The 18218-nt window shown below is 48.1% G+C and overlaps 1 protein-coding gene across 2 annotated transcripts in view; it reads left to right on the top strand.

The window, feature by feature from the left end:
• LOC140390473 (butyrophilin subfamily 1 member A1-like) overlaps positions 1 to 18218 on the top strand; it is a 391546-nt gene that overhangs the window by 77033 nt on the left and 296295 nt on the right. For both annotated transcript variants that reach the window (XM_072475628.1, XM_072475627.1), the window contains one exon: positions 5228 to 5254. In XM_072475628.1, coding sequence (XP_072331729.1) covers positions 5228 to 5254 — 27 coding nt within the window. The remainder of the gene's footprint in view (positions 1 to 5227; positions 5255 to 18218) is intronic.

Here is an 18218-nt window from a genome sequence, read left to right as displayed (position 1 = left end):
CCATCCTCCCCTGAGTACCAAATCATCTCTCCTTCCCCATGTTACTGCCCCATCCTCCCCTGAGTACCAAATCATCGCACCTTTTCCATGTTACCGCCCCACCCTCCCCTGAGTACCAAATCATCGCACCTTCCCCGTGTTACCCCATCCTCCCCTGAGTACCAAATCATCGCACCTTCCCCATGTTACCGCCCCATCCTCCCCTGAGTACCAAATCATCGCACCTTCCCCATGTTACCACCCCATCCTGCCCTGAGTACCAAATCATCGCACCTTCCCCATGTTACCGCCCCACCCTCCCCTGAGTACCAAATCATCGCACCTTCCCCGTGTTACCCCATCCTCCCCTGAGTACCAAATCATTGCACCTTCCCTGTGTTACCACCCCATCCTCCCCTGAGTACCAAATAATCGCACCTTCCCCATGTTACCCCATCCTCCCCTGAGTACCAAATCACCTCACCTTCCCCATGTTACCACCCCATCCTTCCCTGAGTACCAAATCATCGCACCTTCCCCATGTTACCACCCCATTCTCCCCTGAGTACCAAATCATCGCACCTTCCCTGTGTTACCGCCCCATCCTCCCCTGAGTACCAAATCATCGCACCTTCCCCTTGTTACTGCCCCATCCTCCCCTGAGTACCAAATCATCGCACCTTCCCTGTGTTACCCCATCCTCCCCTGTGTACCAAATCATCGCACCTTCCCTGTGTTACCCCATCCTCCCCTGAGTACCAAATCATCGCACCTTCCCCATGTTAACCCATCCTCCCCTGAGTACCAAATCATCGCACCTTCCCCATGTTACCCCATCCTCCCCTGAGTACCAAATCATTGCACCTTCCCCATGTTATCCCATCCTCCCCTGAGTACCAAATCATCGCACCTTCCCCATGTTACCCCATCCCGCCCTGAGTACCAAATCATCGCACCTTCCCCATGTTACCCCATCCTCCCCTGAGTCCCAAATCATCGCACCTTCCCCATGTTACCACCCCATCCTCCCCTGAGTACCAAATCATCGCACCTTCCCCATGGTACCGCCCCATCCTCCCCTGAGTCCCAAATCATCGCACCTTCCCCATGTTACCACCCCATCCTACCCTGAGTACCAAATCATCGCACCTTCCCCGTGTTACCCCGTCCTCCCCTGAGTACCAAATCATCTCACCTTCCCCATGTTACCGCCCCATCCTCCCCTGAGTACCAAATCATCGCACCTTCCCCATGTTACTGCCCCATCCTACCCTGAGTACCAAATCATCGCACCTTCCCTGTGTTACCCCATCCTCCCCTGAGTACCAAATCATCTCACCTTCCCTGTGTTACCGTCCCATCCTCCCCGGAGTACCAAATCATCGCACCTTCCCTGTGTTACCACCCCATCCTCCCCTGAGTACCAAATCCTCTCACCTTCCCCATGTTACTGCCCCATCCTCCCCTGAGTACCAAATCATCGCACCTTCCCTGTGTTACCGCCCCATCCTCCCCTGAGTATCAAATCATCGCACCTTCCCTGTGTTACCGCCCCATCCTCCCCTGAGTACCAAATCATCGCACCTTCCCCATGTTACTGCCCCATCCTCCCCTGAGTACTAAATCATCGCACCTTCCCTGTGTTACCGTCCCATGAGTACCAAATCATCTCACCTTCCCCATGTTACCGCCCCATCCTCCCCTGAGTACCAAATCATCTCACCTTCACCATGTCACCCCATCCTCCCCTGAGTACCAAATCATCGCACCTTCCCCATGTTACCCCATCCTCCCCTGAGTACCAAATCATCGCACCTTCCCCATGTTACCCCATCCTCCCCTGAGTACTAAATCATCGCACCTTCCCCATGTTACCCCATCCTCCCCTGAGTACCAAATCATCTCACCTTCCCTGTGTTACCCCATCCTCCCCATAGTACTGAATCCTCTCACCTTCCCCATGTTACCGCCCAATCCTCCCCTGAGTACCAAATCATTGCATCTTCCCCATGTTACCCCATCCTCCCCTGAGTACTAAATCATCTCACCTTCCCCGTGTTACCGCCCCATCCTCCCCTGAGTACCAAATCATCGCACCTTCCCCGTGTTACCCCATCCTCCCCTGAGTACCAAATCATCGCACCTTCCCTGTGTTACCGCCCCATCCTCCCCTGAGTACCAAATCATCGCACCTTCCCAATGTTACCGCCCCATCCTCCCCTGAGTACCAAATCATCGCACCTTCCCCATGTTACCGCCCCATCCTCCCCTGAGCACCAAATCATCTCACCTTCCCCATGTTACTGCCCCATCCTCCCCTGAGTACCAAATCATCGCACCTTCTCCATGTTGCTGCCCCATCCTCCCCTGAGTACCAGTGTGGCACAGCGGCACAGTGGTTAGCACTGCTGCCTCACAGCACCAGGGACCTGAGTTCAATCCTATGACTGTCTGTGTACCTGCGTGGGTTTCCTCTTGCTGCTCTGGTTTCCTCCCACAGTACAAAGATGTGTTGGTTAGTTGGGGTTACGGGGATAGGGTGGGGGAGTGGGCCGGGGTAGGGTACTCCTTCAGACGGCCGGTGCCGACTCAGTGGGCCAAATTGCCTCCTCCTGCACTCTCAGAATTCTATATTCTATATACCAGGACACCAGGCCCTTCACTCCTACACATCTCCCTGCACCCTCACTCTCTGTCCTCCGTGGCATCGCTCTTGCACTCAGTCCTGCACCCGAGACCCAACGTTTCAATCCTCACCGATCCTCACCACCTCAACTGCTCCACCCAACCCGATCCCTGACTTCCCAGTCCCGCGCCTCCATGCAGGTTGCTGTTCTCCTGCTCCTCTCCCTTGCACATAGAATTCCACAAGGAAAGTCATTGACTTTATACACAGCTGCTCAATGCTGACTGTACACCACCCTAAACAATCGTCGACCAGCAGCCACAAGGTTCTCTTGAAGGGAGGATGTTGAAGGGAGGGTGTAATTTTAAAATGTTTGTCCTAATTAGGAGCCGGCCACAGGAGGTGTGAGATCCGACACATCACAAACACATCGCTTCATGTTCACCCACTGTTGAGAAATTGAAACATCGGCTCCTGCCTGATTCAGTCACTCTACCAGCCACAGTTCCCCTTGTGCAGGTTACAGAAAATCATGGCCCCCCGACCGCCACTAATCATTCCTCCTTTGTGGTCCTCCCTCCACCACCAACACACTGTGACAGCCATGTACACATCTACACGATGCATTGCAGCAACTCACCAAGGCTCCTTTGACAGCACCTTCCAAACCCATGACCTCTACCACATTGAAGGACGAGGGGAGCGGAAACCTGGGAACACCACCTGGAAATTCCTTTCCAAGTTCCTCTCCATCGTGACTTGAAACTGAAAGCGGCCTCTAACTAATGGGAACAAAGTCCAGAGCGAGTGTGTTTAGACCCGCGTTTCCCAGCACTCACAGTGCCAAGAAACACAATGCTATTGAAGGACACTCGGGTTCGATAGGGCGCCTCAGCGGGTAACGCGTGGCTGAGGTCGCACATGGCCTTGCTTTCTGGAGCTCCTCAGTGTCGCGAGAGATCAGGACGCTATTTTTAAATGACATCCCAATCTCTGGAGCCCCTGACGTGACCCTCGACCTCCAAAGCCCCAACTCACTATGGGTGGGTCCCCAGCCCCCCCGCATCCTCCCCAAAATCTGCACGTGGCCCGCCCGATCACAACCAGCCGAAAAATGCCAACGTGGCTGTAGCGCACAAAGACTCACGAGAGACGAATAGAGATGAAGTCGATGAGGCTTTATTAAGCGTGACTTGTTTCCCGCAGTTCAGCAACAGACTGGCCTGCGGGGGAGAACTCCTGGTTCTTATACTCCGCCTTCAGGGCGGAGCTAGAGATCAACAGCCAACCAGGACCCGGGATCTGTCAGCCAATGACATCACGGCTTCACAGTCCCACATGACCCCTAATACATACTACCACAGTGGCACCTTAGCAGTACCACTGCCAGCCTGGGGTGGCACCAGCAGTGCTAGGGTATCACCCTGCCCACGTACCCGGGGGCCTCCAATTCTCTGTGAGACCCCATGAACGCTGTTCCATCTGGTCCCCGTTTCTGGAGGGCACTGGCTCGAGGTATCCGAGGTGAAGGGGATAGATCCCAACACCTCGAGAAACTGCATATTACAGTGAGACTAGCTGGGCAGGATTTACATCACAAGATCACATTAGAGCTTGTCGGGCTGCGAGCCGGATAGATCCCGGGGCGGAGTTTCCCAGCTTCTATCGGCCACTTTGCACCGCGGCGAGCTGATTTTCGGGTGCAGCGTGGCATTTCGATCGCGCCCTGCATCTCGCTTTCTTCACTGTCACCGGGTCAAAATCCTGGAACTCCCTTCCTAACAGCACTGTGGGTGTACCTACACCACAGGGACTACAGCGGTTCAAAAAATGGTAATCAGTAAGTGTTGACCTAGTCAACGATGCTGACATCCTGTGAAAGAATTTGGAAAATGCTTGATTTGTGCCTGAAGTGTTTCCACCTTGAAGACCTGGAATTGCTCATTTACTGCCTCCATTTGGGACAGTTGGCAATTGGAAATTGTCATTGTCGGTGTCTTGGGGAGCAGGGTGGTCACAGGGGGGGTCACGGGGAAGTGGAGTGAGAAGGGGGATGTGAGTGGAGAGGGAGTCAATGAATTGAACAGATAGTCTGGTCGATAAGTGACAGTGTGAAAATAGCAAGGATTCATGAGTTCTCAACATTAAAATAGTTCTGTCCACAAAATAAATGATGAATTGAGACAACTGCTCAAAAGCTCAGAATTACGAAGCTGCTCCTTAAATATTAACCCATTACTGCCCATGTTTAATCAGAATGCTATTGACTGATCAGACAGTGAGTGTTACTGAGCAGCCCCGGAACATTTAGAGAAAAACATGTGGAGAATTTTACGAGGGTGGGTTTTCCAGTCCTGCCGATGTCAATGGGCCTGTGAATACTCGCCACATTTTACAACTCGCTCCTGCCGCATTCGGAATGTAAAATCACACCATCACTTGTAAATTCTGTCACGTCTTAAACTTGAGCCTTATCATTTTAAATGTGATCACTCTTCATATTATCACACTTTCATTCTCAATCTTTTACAGAGTTTATTTTTATATTTCGATATGAGGCATATTGAGTTGTGTTCTGGTTGTAGACCCACACTAACACATTCCTGTGCTCTTAACTTTCAGAACTACAGCTGTTTTGTACTTTGGAAGGTAAGCTATTTAAGAACCATTTCAGAACTCCGATTTACTGAGATTGAATAAGAAAATTCCAGTTACATATGGGAGTCGGGAATGTTTAAGATAAATCTCGACACAGCGTTCTAATATCCCATTTGTTTTTTCATGGAAAGTCTGCATTACTTTGAACCTCACACCTTGTTCTGTTAGAATTTCCTGCTGTTGTCCACTATTACTGGATGATGCAGTGGGTCAGATGTTGACCTTTCACCTTTGGGATTTGGTGGTTCAGTGGATGAGGCGTCTTTTCATGTTTGAAATAGATTGGTGCACTGTGGAAGATATTATGGATTGTGGAATGTTGCATCACAGAACCATCAACTTTTCATTGTTTTTTCTCCACATCAGTCCCCTCGTGACCTTTCACCTTTGAGTCTGGATAGTCAGTGGATTAGATATTATCCTTTTCTGGTGTAATTGGTTAGATTCTGTCCTTCCTCAATTAAGAGTTTGCCAGCATTATATAATTATTCTTTACTGCCTGTTCTTAAAAATGACACTTCACTTGAGGAGGCAGAATACTGAGTGAAACAGCAGAACAAAGCACAGGAATGGGCCCTTGGGCCCTCCAAGCCTGCGCCGATCACGTATCCTATCTAGACCAAACACCTGTATCCTTCTATACCCCATCGGTTCATGTGTCTATCCAGATAAGTTTTAAAGGCTGCTAATGTATCTGCCTCAACCACCTCACTTGGCAGTACATTCCAGGCCACCACCACCCTCTGTGTAAAAAAACTTCCCCTGCACATCTCCATTGACCTTATCCCCTTCCACCTTGACCTTGTGCCCCCTTGTAATTGTTATTTCTGCCCTGGGAAAAAGCCTCCTGTTCGCTCTATCTAATACCCCTAATAATTGTATCAACTTCTATCAGGTTGCCCCTCAGCCTCGGTCTTTCGAGGGAGAACAATCCCAATTTATTCAACCTCTCCTCATAGCTAATACCCTCCACACCAAGCAGCATCCTGGTAAACCTTTCTGTACTCTCTCCACGTCCTTCTGGTAGTGTGGTGACCAGATTTGGACACATTATTCCAAATGCAGCCTCACGTTCTATATAACTGGTTTAGCACACTGATCGCTGGTTTTTAAAGCAGACCAAGGCAGGCGAGCAGCACGGTTCGATTCCCGTACCAGCCTCCCCGAACACGCGCCGGAATGTGGCGACTAGGGTCTTTTCACAGTAACTTCATTGAAGCCTACTCGTCACAATAAGCGATTTTCATTTCATTTGATAACTGTAACATAATTTTCGAGCTTTTATGCTCAATACCACGACCTATGAAGGCAAGCATACCGTATGCTTTCTTTACCACCATTTCCACCTGTGCTGCCACTTTCAAGGATCTGTGGACCTGCACGCCCAGATATCTCTGTGCCCCTATGCTCCTGTTGGTTCTGCCATTTATTTTGTAGCTCCCACCTGAATTGGATCTGCCAAAATGCATCATCTCGCATTTGTCTGGGTGCAATTCCATCTTCCATTTCTCCGCCCAGGGGACGATCCTTTAAAACAGAGATGAGGAGGAATTTCTTCAGCCAGAGGGTGGTGAATCGGTGGAACTCTTTGCTGCAGGAGGCTGCGGAGGCCAAATCATTGAGAATCTTTAAGACAGAGATAGATAGGTTCTTGATTTATAAGGGAATCGGGCGTTATGGAGAGAAGGCATGAGAATGGGGATGAGAAACTTATCAGTAATGATTGAATGGCGGAGCAGACCCGATGGGCTGAATGGCCTAATTCTGCTCCTATGTGTTATGGTCTTATGATGACAGCCATCAGAGAGATCTTAGTCCAGGACATATCAGTCCTGCACAGTTGCAGGAGCTGCACCTCATCAGTGTAATCTTTACTGCAATCCAACATGGTTCCATGAGCGAAGTGTGAGGCACCTTGTGAATCAGTCAGCGGCCTTGAGAACCCATTGGGAGGAGAACCGGCAGCTGAGCACCCAGGGCTATCCGCCCAGGTGGCTACAGGAGCCTCCGGCCAATCCAAATCACCTCATCCTGGGACCCCACGCTCCACAGGCCAAGGAGGCTGCACGTGTCCCACAGCAGGACACTCAAAGCAGGCTGAGGCCCTCCAGGTATCAGTCAGCCAGAGGACGCCTGCCAAGCTCATCACAGACTCTAGGGCGTCGTGGTCAGCAGGCTGCCTCCACCTCCACTGTGGATGTCGGGAATAAACCCAGTTGTAGAGGTAGGATTAGGAAATCAAGAAAATATTGGGAGCACAATGGTGACGCGTGGGCTCAATTTCTGCACCACCACCAAAATGGACCCCATCAGTCGCGCGGCAGACACGGAGGAATTTCTCAGGCGAATGAGGCTCCGGGAGTTCTTGCACAGACCGCAAGAGGCCGACAGCGAACCCAATGAGAGAACCAATGAACCGAAACAGCTGACTGAGAGATCTGCGGTGCAGCAACTGAAGAGGAAAGAGTCGAATTGGACCCCTAGACTTGACATGTATGCTCAAGCCATCAGGAGATTCATCATTCGCATTCATAAAACAGCCCCGAGCATCACCCAAGTACAACGCAACGCCATCCTTGCTCTCAAGACCAACCGTAACATTGTCATCAAACCAGCAGACAAAGGAGGGGCCACCGTCATACTGAACAGAACGGACGATTGCAAAGAAGTGTCCCGACAACTCAACAACCAGGAACACTACAGACAGTTGCCCGCAGATCCGACCAAGGAACTCACCCGCCAACTCAACAGACTGATCAAGACCTTGGATCCAGACCTTCAGAGCACCCTACGTGCCCTCATCTTACGTACTCCCCATGTTGGGGATCTCTACTGCCTCCCGAAAATACACAAGACCTCGTCCTATCGTATGAGACAGGCAATGGGACCCTGTGTGAGAATACGACAGACTTCTTGCAGAAACTCAGCACCCATGGACCAGTTGGACCAGTGTCATGGTCCAGGGTTAAGAGAACCCCAAAGTGTATCATGGAGTTCACCTGACCCACAAAATTTACTAGATTGTGGTATGGGGAGCACACGGCCCACTCCACAGGTGTGGTACAGCAGACATGGAAAAGTATTTTTAAAAGCAAAAAAATGTTTATTCTATGAACTCTAGTTAACCTTTTTAAAACATACAGTGAACATCTTAGCAACCATCAATTCAAATACAACCCCCAAAGACTACAACACTAAGTAATCCTTTAAGCTTTCCTTTTAACATCCAAACACCTTTTACCAGAAGCACATCAGGTTCAGGTCACTACTGTTATTAGTTTTAAATCACCAGGATCGATTTACAGTCTTTAGATTACAGAGAGAGATCCATACACCTTCTGCCTGTGACTGCAGTTATCCAGCTCTGAAAACGAAACTAAAACACACCCTGCAGCAAACAGCCTAAAATGAAAGTAAAAAGCTGATAGACAGCCCAGCTCCACCCACACTCTGACATCACTGCTGTAATATAAGCAGCCAAACATTTCTTAAAGTAACATTCTCGTGACACCTCACCCGAAGAAAAAAAAAATAAACCATCAACTTCGAGATGGTTTCATTTTTCACCTTTTCACTATCCTTTAAGAAATGCACACAGTAAATATAATTTTCATTTCAAAAAACAACACACGCAAACAGGTATAATAATACAGTACATTTTTTTTTCCTTCTTCCTCCAACTGAAATCCTTCTCGATTGACAGTCTCTTTGAACAAAAAGGTCTCTGCACGATCCACCCATTTCTCTACGCCTTGGCGTGTTTCCTTAAAGTCACATACTTTAGTTCAATCTGATCAGAGTCCCTTGTCATTCTCCAACACATGCACATTGGTTATCACAGATTACAGGCAGTCAAATGCCTATTGAACCTCCGCTGTCCATTGAAATTTCCGAGGTTTCTTCAGCAAGTCCATCAGTGGAGCAATCACGCTCCAAAATGTTTGCACAAATATTCGATCAAATCCTCTCATGCCAAGAAACCGCATTATTTCCCTTTGTCTTGAGGGTATGTAAACTCCTCAATAACTGTTGGTTTCACATCCCGTGTGACCATTCGACAATGTCCGATTATATGGCCAAGGAAAGTGACTTGGGCTTTTCCAAATTCACTTTTGGCTAGGTTTATCACCAAACCCGCCTCCTGAAGTCGATCGAATAACTTCATCAGATGTTTTAAATGTTCTTTCCATGTCTTTGAATTGGTATATACCATCTGTAGTCTCAAAAGCTGAAATCACCTCCGCCCTTTTGGATAAAGGTGCCTGCCAGTAACCTTTAATCCAGTTTAGAAATAAAAGCTGATTGTCCCACTTTCTCAATACAATCCTGCAAACGTGGGATAGGATAAGAGTCCATTCTTGTAACTGCATTAACCTTTCTATAGTCCACAAACAACTGTTGGGTACCGTCTGATTTTGCTACCATCACTGTGGGTGAGCTCCATTGGCTGCAACCCACTTCAATTATGCCATTTTGAAGCGTACTCTCAATCTCTCTGTTAAACTGTGCAAATTTTAAAGGGTTAAGTCTGTATGGATGTTGTCTGATTGGAACAGCATTTTCCACATGTACATCATGTGTCGCCATTTTAGTACTTCCCAATTTATCACTACAAACTTGCCCATGTGATATCAATAACTCTTTCAGATCAGTCTGTTTTTCCTCTGGAAGGTAACTCAACAATTTATCCCAATTTTTAAGACCATCCCCGTTTTCCAATTTAATTTCAGGTATGTTAAAGTCAGTTATCTGGATTTGGTTTGTCACTTTGAGTTAGAATCATTAAAAACTCCTCCTTTGTCTCCTTCCCTTTCAAAGTACCTTCTGAGCACATTCATATAACACACTCGGTGAGTTTTCCTTCTATCTGGTGTTTTTACCACATAATTCACCTCAGTTAATTTCCTTTCAATCTGATAAGGTCCATAAAATCTAGCTTTTAAAGGTTCACCTACCACTGGTAACAACACTAAAACTTTATCTCCACTGGCAAAAGTACGAACTTTGGATTTCGTGTCCATTACCCGTTTCATTACATTTTGTGCAACTTTTAAATGCTGTCTCGCCAATTGACCTGCTCTATTTAATTGACACGTATCCAATAATGTAATTTCCGATTTCTCACTCACCAATTTTTCCTTAAACAATTTAAGTGGTCCTCTCACCTCATGACCAACAATTAGTTCAAAAGGACTAAATTTGGTTGACTCATTAGGTGCATCCCTAATTGCAAACAATACGAATGGAATTCCTTTATCCCAAACCTCTGGATAATCGTGACAATAAGCCCTCAACATTGACTTTAATGTCTGATGCCACCTTTCTAATGCTCCTGCGATTCTGGATGGTACGCAGTTGATTTAAATTGTTTTATTCCTAAGCTATCCATAACTTCTTTGAATAAACTTGAGGTAAAATTTTATCCTCGATCCGATTGTATTTCTGTGGGTAGTCCATATCTAGTAAAGAATTTAAGTAACTCCTCCACAGTCTTTTTAGCTGTAATATTATGTACTAGAATTGCCTCTGGAAACCTAGCAGATACATCCATTATAGTCAAAAGATATTGATTCCCACTTTTTGTTTTAGGAAGCGGTCCTACGCAATCAATTAGAACCTGTGTAAAAGGTTCCTCAAATGCTGGAATGGGTATTACAGGCACTGGTTTTATCACTGCTTGAGGTTTCCCTATCACTTGACATGTGTGACATGATTGACAAAATTTAACTACATCTTTATGTCGTCCAGGCCAATAAAAATGTTTTGGGATTTTAGCTTGCGTTTTCTTTATTCCAAATGATCTCCCACTGGTACCTCATGTGCAACTCGCAACACCTCCTTTCTATACCCTACCGACAATATTACTTGATGACGTTCTGCCCACTTTTCATCTATCTGCATATGTAAAGGTCTCCATTTTCTCATCAAGACATCACTTTTACGGTAATAACACTCTGGTATACACTCAGATTCCTCTTTTGTATATGCTTTCTGATACATCTGTTTTATTTCTATACCTTTCTGTTGCAACTCCGCCAATTTTCCTGAACTAAAAATATCCGCCTCATCCTCCACCTGTTCTTGTTCTTTTTCAACCATCTGATCAAAAATCGTTTCTGATAATTGCATTTCAACTTCATCTTCACTCTTTGATTTCTCCTCTTGTCTTAACCTGTGACTTTGCGACCTTGTTACGACACAATCCAGGAAAATCCCAGGATATTCGTCCTTCAACACTTCAGTTGTCTGATTTTCCACTGGCTTATCAACCACCGTACACATCACTCCCACCTGCGACCCAGCTGTATCATTACCCAAGATAAACTGTATTCCTGGACAAAATAGTTTCTCTATTAATCCTACTACTATTTCACCACTCTTCACTGGACTTTCCAACTTAACCTTATATAATTGAACACTACTCCTCTCATCCTGAATTCCACATTTTACCACCTTTTCTGGCAACATTCTTCCCAGACGACATAACTCCTCATCTCTTACCATTTTAGATGATTATCTCTTATTACCATTATTACCATTATCTCTTAAAATATTACCATTATCTCTTAAAATTGTGACTTCTTTACCTGATACACATGAGTAAACTTTACTCACACAAGTAAATTCTTTTGAAGAGACCTGGCACCTTCTTATCAATCACCTCTTGATCAGGCTGTACAATCTTTTGCACCTCCTTCGCTTCACTTGGGCTTTCTTTTAACACTTTAACAAACCCCACTGTCTTATCTTTTCCAATGCTTTTCTTCAACCACCAACACTGTGACTTTACATGGCCTAGTTTATTACAGTGAAAACATTTCAAACTTTTCATGTCTCTTCCTCCCTCCTGGATTTCTTTTTTAATCTGAGATACACATTCCTCATTGTCTCCCATCAGATCACCTTTACTTTTACCACTTGAGTATTTCTCATGTCCCCAGTTTCTATCCCTCACAGGCTGAAAGTGATGTTGGAAACCAAGCTTTGATTTATGAACTAATTCATAACCATCTGCCATTTCTGCTGCTAATCTCGCAGTTTAAACCCTCTACTCTTCCACATGAACTCTCACTACATCAGGAATTGAATTTTTAAACTCCTCCAAAAGTATAATTTCTCTGAGAGCTTCATACGTTTGGTCTATTTTCAAAGCCCTTATCCACCTAGCAAAAGTACTCTGAGCCTTTCAAACTCCATGTAAGTTTGACCAAATTCTTCCCTTAAATTTCTGAACCTTTGTCTGTAGGCTTCGGGCACTAGTTCATATGCACCTAAGATGGATTTTTTCACCTCCTCATACGTCCCAGATACCTCCTCCGGTAGTGATGCAAACACTTTACTAGCTCTACCTGCCAGCTCTGTTTGAATCAGTAATACCCACATGTCCTGAGGCCATTTCATTTGTTTAGCCACCTTCTCAAATGAAATGAAAAAGGCTTCTACCTCCTCCTCGTCAAACCTTGGTAATGCTTGGACATATTTAAATAGATCCCCACCAAGCCTTCGACTTTGATGCTCTTTCTCACTATCCTCATCACTATCATCCAACAGTACGTGTTAAGTAATGGGTTAAGAGACATTGCAATTAGTTGTCTCATTTATGTTAAGTATCCATTAATTGACAGTGATCTGTAAAGGGGCTTCAGGTGGCCTCTGTGAGGTGATGTCTCGTGAGAGATTTGTGCAAAGGCTGTTGGAAGGAAATAAATGTGTGTTTGTGAAAAAGGAACAGAACTTTATACTCTTCATATCACAGCAACTAAAACGTCTAACAGTACGTATCCCTTTACGTCTGCCAATTTTAACTGACTATCATGTTTCATGGACATTTTCTGAAGTTCAAACTCTCTCGCTTCTTCTATTTCCCTGCTCTGTATCTCCCTTTCTCTTTCTTTTTGTTCTGCTGGGCTATTCTTTCTTTTCTCCTTTCTTCTCTCTCCTTTTCTTTTTCCTCTCTCTCTCTTTCTCTTTCCGCTCTATCACCTCCTCTTTCTTTTTCCGCTGTCTCGCTCTCTCTTTCGTTTCCCTCTCTTTCATAGTCAAGCTGTTTTAATTCTGTCTCATGTTCCATTTGTTTAATTTGCAACTGAATTTTTGCCATTTCCAAGGAGTCAAACTGTATCTCAGGCAACTTTAAATGCATAGCCACCGCCATAATTACCTCACCTTTTCGCATTTTGTCGGGTAATGTTAACAGCAATGTTTTTGCCAAATCTAGCAGTCTGCTTTTCGTCTCTGTCCGTAAGGTACTGCATGTGACCGTCTCCACCCCCAGAAACCTCAGAGCCTCTGAAAGAGCCATTGTCCACAACACACTCCCCACTTAAACTAGAATACCACACCTGAAAAGCAACTACAATATGCTCACCCCTCACTGTCTTTAAGTTCACTAAGCCAATCCAATAGATAGACTTTTATCCCCCTCGAACCACCAATTTGTTATGGTCCAGAGTTGAGAAAACCCCAAAGTGTATCATTGAGTTCACCTGACCCACAACTTTTAATAGATTGTGGTATGGGGAGCACACGGAGAGGAGAAACTACGACATCTTCGCAACCTTCAACATGTCATCGATTAAGATGAACATCTTGCCAAAGCCATCCCCACACCCTCACTACTTGCCTTCAAAAAAGCGTGCAACCTCAAACAGACCATTATTTACAGCAAACTACCCAGCCTTCAGGAGAACGACCACGACATCACACAACCCTGCCATGGCAACCTCTGCAAGACGTGCCCGATCATCGACATGGGTACCACCATTACACATGAGAACACCACCAACCAGGTACGCGGTACATACTCGTGCGACTCGGCTAACATTGTCTACCTCATACGCTGCAGGAAAGGATGTCCCGAAGCTTGGTACATTGGCGAGACCATGCAGACGCTGCGACAACGGATGAACGGACATCGCGCAACAATCACCAGGCAGGAATGTTCCCTTCCAGTCGGGGAACACTTCAGCCGTCAAGAGCATTCAGCCTCTGATCTTCAGGTAAGGGTTCTCCAAGGTGGCCTTCAGGACGCGCGACAACGCAGAATCGCCGAGCAGAAACTTATAGCCAAGTTCCGCACACATGAGTGCGGCCTCAACCGGGACCTGGGATTCATGTCGCATTACAGTCATCCCCCACCATCTGGCCTGGGCTAGCGAAATCTGACCAACTGTCCTGGCTTGAGACAATTCACACATCTTTAACCTGGGGTTACCCCTGTCTCTGGATCTATAAAGACTTAATTAGCTGAAATGCTCGCATTCAAAGTATCGTCTTGCATCTTTGTCCTTGTCTATATATATATGTTTCTGGAACCTACCCCTTCATTCACCTGAGGAAGGAGCAGCGCTCCAAAAGCTAGTGATTTGAAACAAATCTGTTGGACTTTAACCTGGTGCTGTAAGACTTCTTACTGCGCTCACCCCAGTCCAACGCCGGCATCGCCACATCACACTGAAGCAGGACAGAGGGGTGGGGAGGTACCTCGCCCCCTTCTGCAGACCGGCAGCAGGTTTGCTCGCAGACGTGCCTCCCTCCAGGCTTCAGAAGCAGAAAAAAGCAGCAGCTAACAAAACAAAACCCCAGGCCTGCAAACAATTTTGCAGCCAAACAGCAGGAGAGCAGAGAGACACACACAACCTGCAGCCACTTGGAGCTCTTGGAGAATGTGAGCTCCCCTGTTGAGGGGCGGGGGGGGGGGGGGGGGGGGGGGGGCAATCATTAACCTTTGCTTTTATATAAATAGAGCCGGCCAGAGAGGAGACCAGCAGCGACGAACTGGTGCTGGGAAAATACTTGTGTAAATAACGTTAAGTTTTGTTTGACTCAAGAACTCATGTTGGACTCTTCGTGGTCTTCGCAAAAGAGAGAAAACATTTCTCCTCATCTCTGTCTTAAATTGGAGACCCCAATTATTTTGAAACAGTGACCCCCCTCGCTCCAGATTCTCCTACAAGAGGCAAAATCCTCTCCCCCACGCTGTCAATACCCCTCAGGATATTAAAGGTTTTGATCAACCACATGCTTTGCTGGGCGATGTCATGTTCCCTCTTGGCTGTGTATCAGAGAGGCAGAGGTGTTCTCCCATCTTGTCTGTATGAGTGAAAGGTGATGGTGTGGTGCAGAGGGACAGATGTGTTAACTCCTGGAGAAGGGTCATATATCTTGGAATTCCCAGTCAGTTGCCAGCGCTTTCATGAATCTCTCGGATGCTCCTGTCCGGCAAATGTTTTGTGACTTTCCAAGTGTACATCTACGAAGTGACCAATAAGTGTGAGCACCTTGTCATCTCAAGGTGATGGAACTCTGTCCCGCTCACCCAAATTTGTTTCCTTCTGCTCGGACCTAAAGCTGTGAGTGTCTCACCCTGCAGTTGTCTATATCAGTGTTTATGAAATCTTTTTGCCTGGGACCCATTTTTATCAACCATGCCGGCCGACCTTTCCGACCCACGGCAACCGACCTTTGCGACCCACGCCGACCGACCTTTTTGACCCACGCCGACCGACCTTTGTGACCCATGCCAACCGACCTTTGCAACTCACGCCAACCGACCTTTGCAACCCACGCCGACCGACCTTTGCAACCCACGCCAACCGACCTCTGCAACCCACGCCAACCGACCTTTGCGACCCACGCCGACCGACCTTTGTGACCCACGCCGATCGACCTTTGTGACCCACGGCAGCCAACCTTTGCGACCCACGCCAGTCGATCTTTGCGATCCACGTCGCCCAAACTTCACAACCCACCATTTTTGCGTAATAATAATTAATCATCCCATACAAGAAAACATCTTTTTGCTGCTTTGTTCCTGATTTCAGCTTCTTAATAGTTTGTTCACCAGAGGCCCTGGAGCTCACAGCAGCACTGTTGATATCTACAACATGGAGGAATCTCTCGGGCCCAGAGCATGTGATGTCAGTGTACGGGACACGTGACTTGCTCCCTGCCGCTGCTGTCAGGAGGAGGCAGTCTGCCTCACTGGGGCCCGGGCCTGCGCACTACTGAGGGACACGCATGCGCGGGACAGCCGGCATTCTGAAAGACGGTCGTGGCCAGCATTTTTAACAGCTGGTCTTTCCCATTGAGCACTCCTTCCCGCAATTGGGAATGCCGTGACCGATGGCCCTGCGACCCTCCCGACATCTACCTGCGACCCACCCGCGGTCACGACCCTGAGTTTGAAAATGACGTGTCTATATTGTGAGAACAAGGCTGATCACAATGTAGGGGTGGAGCGCTGTGCAGTTCAGTGACAATACCACCGGACCATTGCCTCCTCCATCTTGTCCTCTGACAATCCCTCCCTACTTTGCAGCACCACATTGTCCAGCGCGCAGCAAGTCACAATGATCTGTGAGACCCTCTCGGAAGTGTAGTGGATTGGTCAGCCGAATCTGTCCAGGAGCGGGAACAGCATCTTTAGGATGCTGATGGCATGTCCGGGTAGCAGCAACAGCCTCTTATAACTTGTCTCCGCAAACGTCGAGGGAGCTGCGCAGGCGTCATCAGCCACGTCCTTTTCAGGTCCCCTTTGTCACGGAGAAGCCAGTCCTGGATCCTGTATGGTCCTCGAAGGTGCCCGGGATCTCTGACCTACTCACGATGTCTGAGTCCTGGACGCTTCCTGAGTATCCAGCACAGACCTGCAGGAATTGTTTGTTGGTGCTGAGCTCTCACTGCCAGACCAGCTTGGAACCTTCCTGTGTGAGAATGAAAACCCTTGGGAGCATTGTCTTCGAGGAAGCTCATGTTAAACTTACTCCTCCCTCCAACACTTCTCAATCCTGCCCCTGTATCTTTTAATCCCACTGTCTTTGGGATGGATCTCTGTCAGCCCCTGAGCATTCAGAGGTAAAAGCGCCTGTGTCGAGTGCACTCTTCACCTCTCCCCATCCTGAGGCCTATTGCACAGTTAAACATGTACAACCCACACACATCCTTGTACACTCCTGTCTTCCCCAGCCCAGCCCTAGCCTTGCAGGTTTTCCCCTCTTCCAGCACTCCCTGAAGCCTCTTCCTTGTCTGAGACCAGTCCCCTCTCCTCTTCTCCAGTCCAGCCCTCGCCCCGAAGCCTCTTCCTTGGCTGAGACCAGTCCCCTCCCCTCTTCTCCAGTCCAGCCCTCACCCCGGAGCCTCTTCCTTGTCTGAGACCAGTCCCCTCCCCTCTTCTCCAGTCCAGCCCTCGCCCCGGAGCCTCTTCCTTGTCTGAGACGAGTCCCCTCCCCTCTTCTCCAGTCCAGCCGTCGCCCCGAAGCCTCTTCCTTGGCTGAGACCAGTCCCCTCCCCTCTTCTCCAGCCCAGCCCTCGCCCCGGAGCCTCTTCCTTGGCTGAGACCAGTCCCCTCCCCTCTTCTCCAGCCCAGCCGTCGCCCCGAAGCCTCTTCCTTGTCTGAGACCAGTCCCCTCCCCTCTTCTCCAGCCCAGCCGTCTCCCTGCAACCTCTTCCGAGTTTGAGGCCGGTCCCCTCCCCTCTTCTCCAGTCCAGCTCTAGCTCTACAGCCTCACCCTTGCCTGAGGCAAGTCACCCCCCCCCCGCCCCCCGGCCTCCTCCACCTCCCCCCAGCACAGCCCCAGCGCTTTGGCCCTCGAATAGCCAACCCCACCTTACCTCTGGTCTGGTAGGTGGAGAATTGCCATTAGCCCCCTGTAGTGATGTGGTGCTGCTTCTACAGCCTGGTGCTGGTTACCACGAGCGCTGCACGGGGCAAGGCCGGTGACCAAACCTTGAAGTCACGAGCAAAGTGCAGATCGCCAGGTGCACGCCGTTTACAGAGTGTTGTGAAACATGTTGGTGTAAATGCACGCTGATGTGGCCAGATGATACAGCGTGGGGGGTGATTCCGACATGCCGGTGGGATAATGGAATGTTCCCAATGCTCCGCGGTGGGAAACGAGGCCTGTCATTGGCGGGTGGAGCCAATGATCACAAACTAGTTTCACGCTGATGTAAA

This window comes from Scyliorhinus torazame, chromosome 14 (genome assembly GCF_047496885.1).
Source record: "Scyliorhinus torazame isolate Kashiwa2021f chromosome 14, sScyTor2.1, whole genome shotgun sequence".
NCBI lineage: Eukaryota > Metazoa > Chordata > Chondrichthyes > Carcharhiniformes > Scyliorhinidae > Scyliorhinus > Scyliorhinus torazame.
Note: the sequence above shows the minus strand (reverse complement) of the source record. Positions and strands in the feature narration are given on the sequence as shown.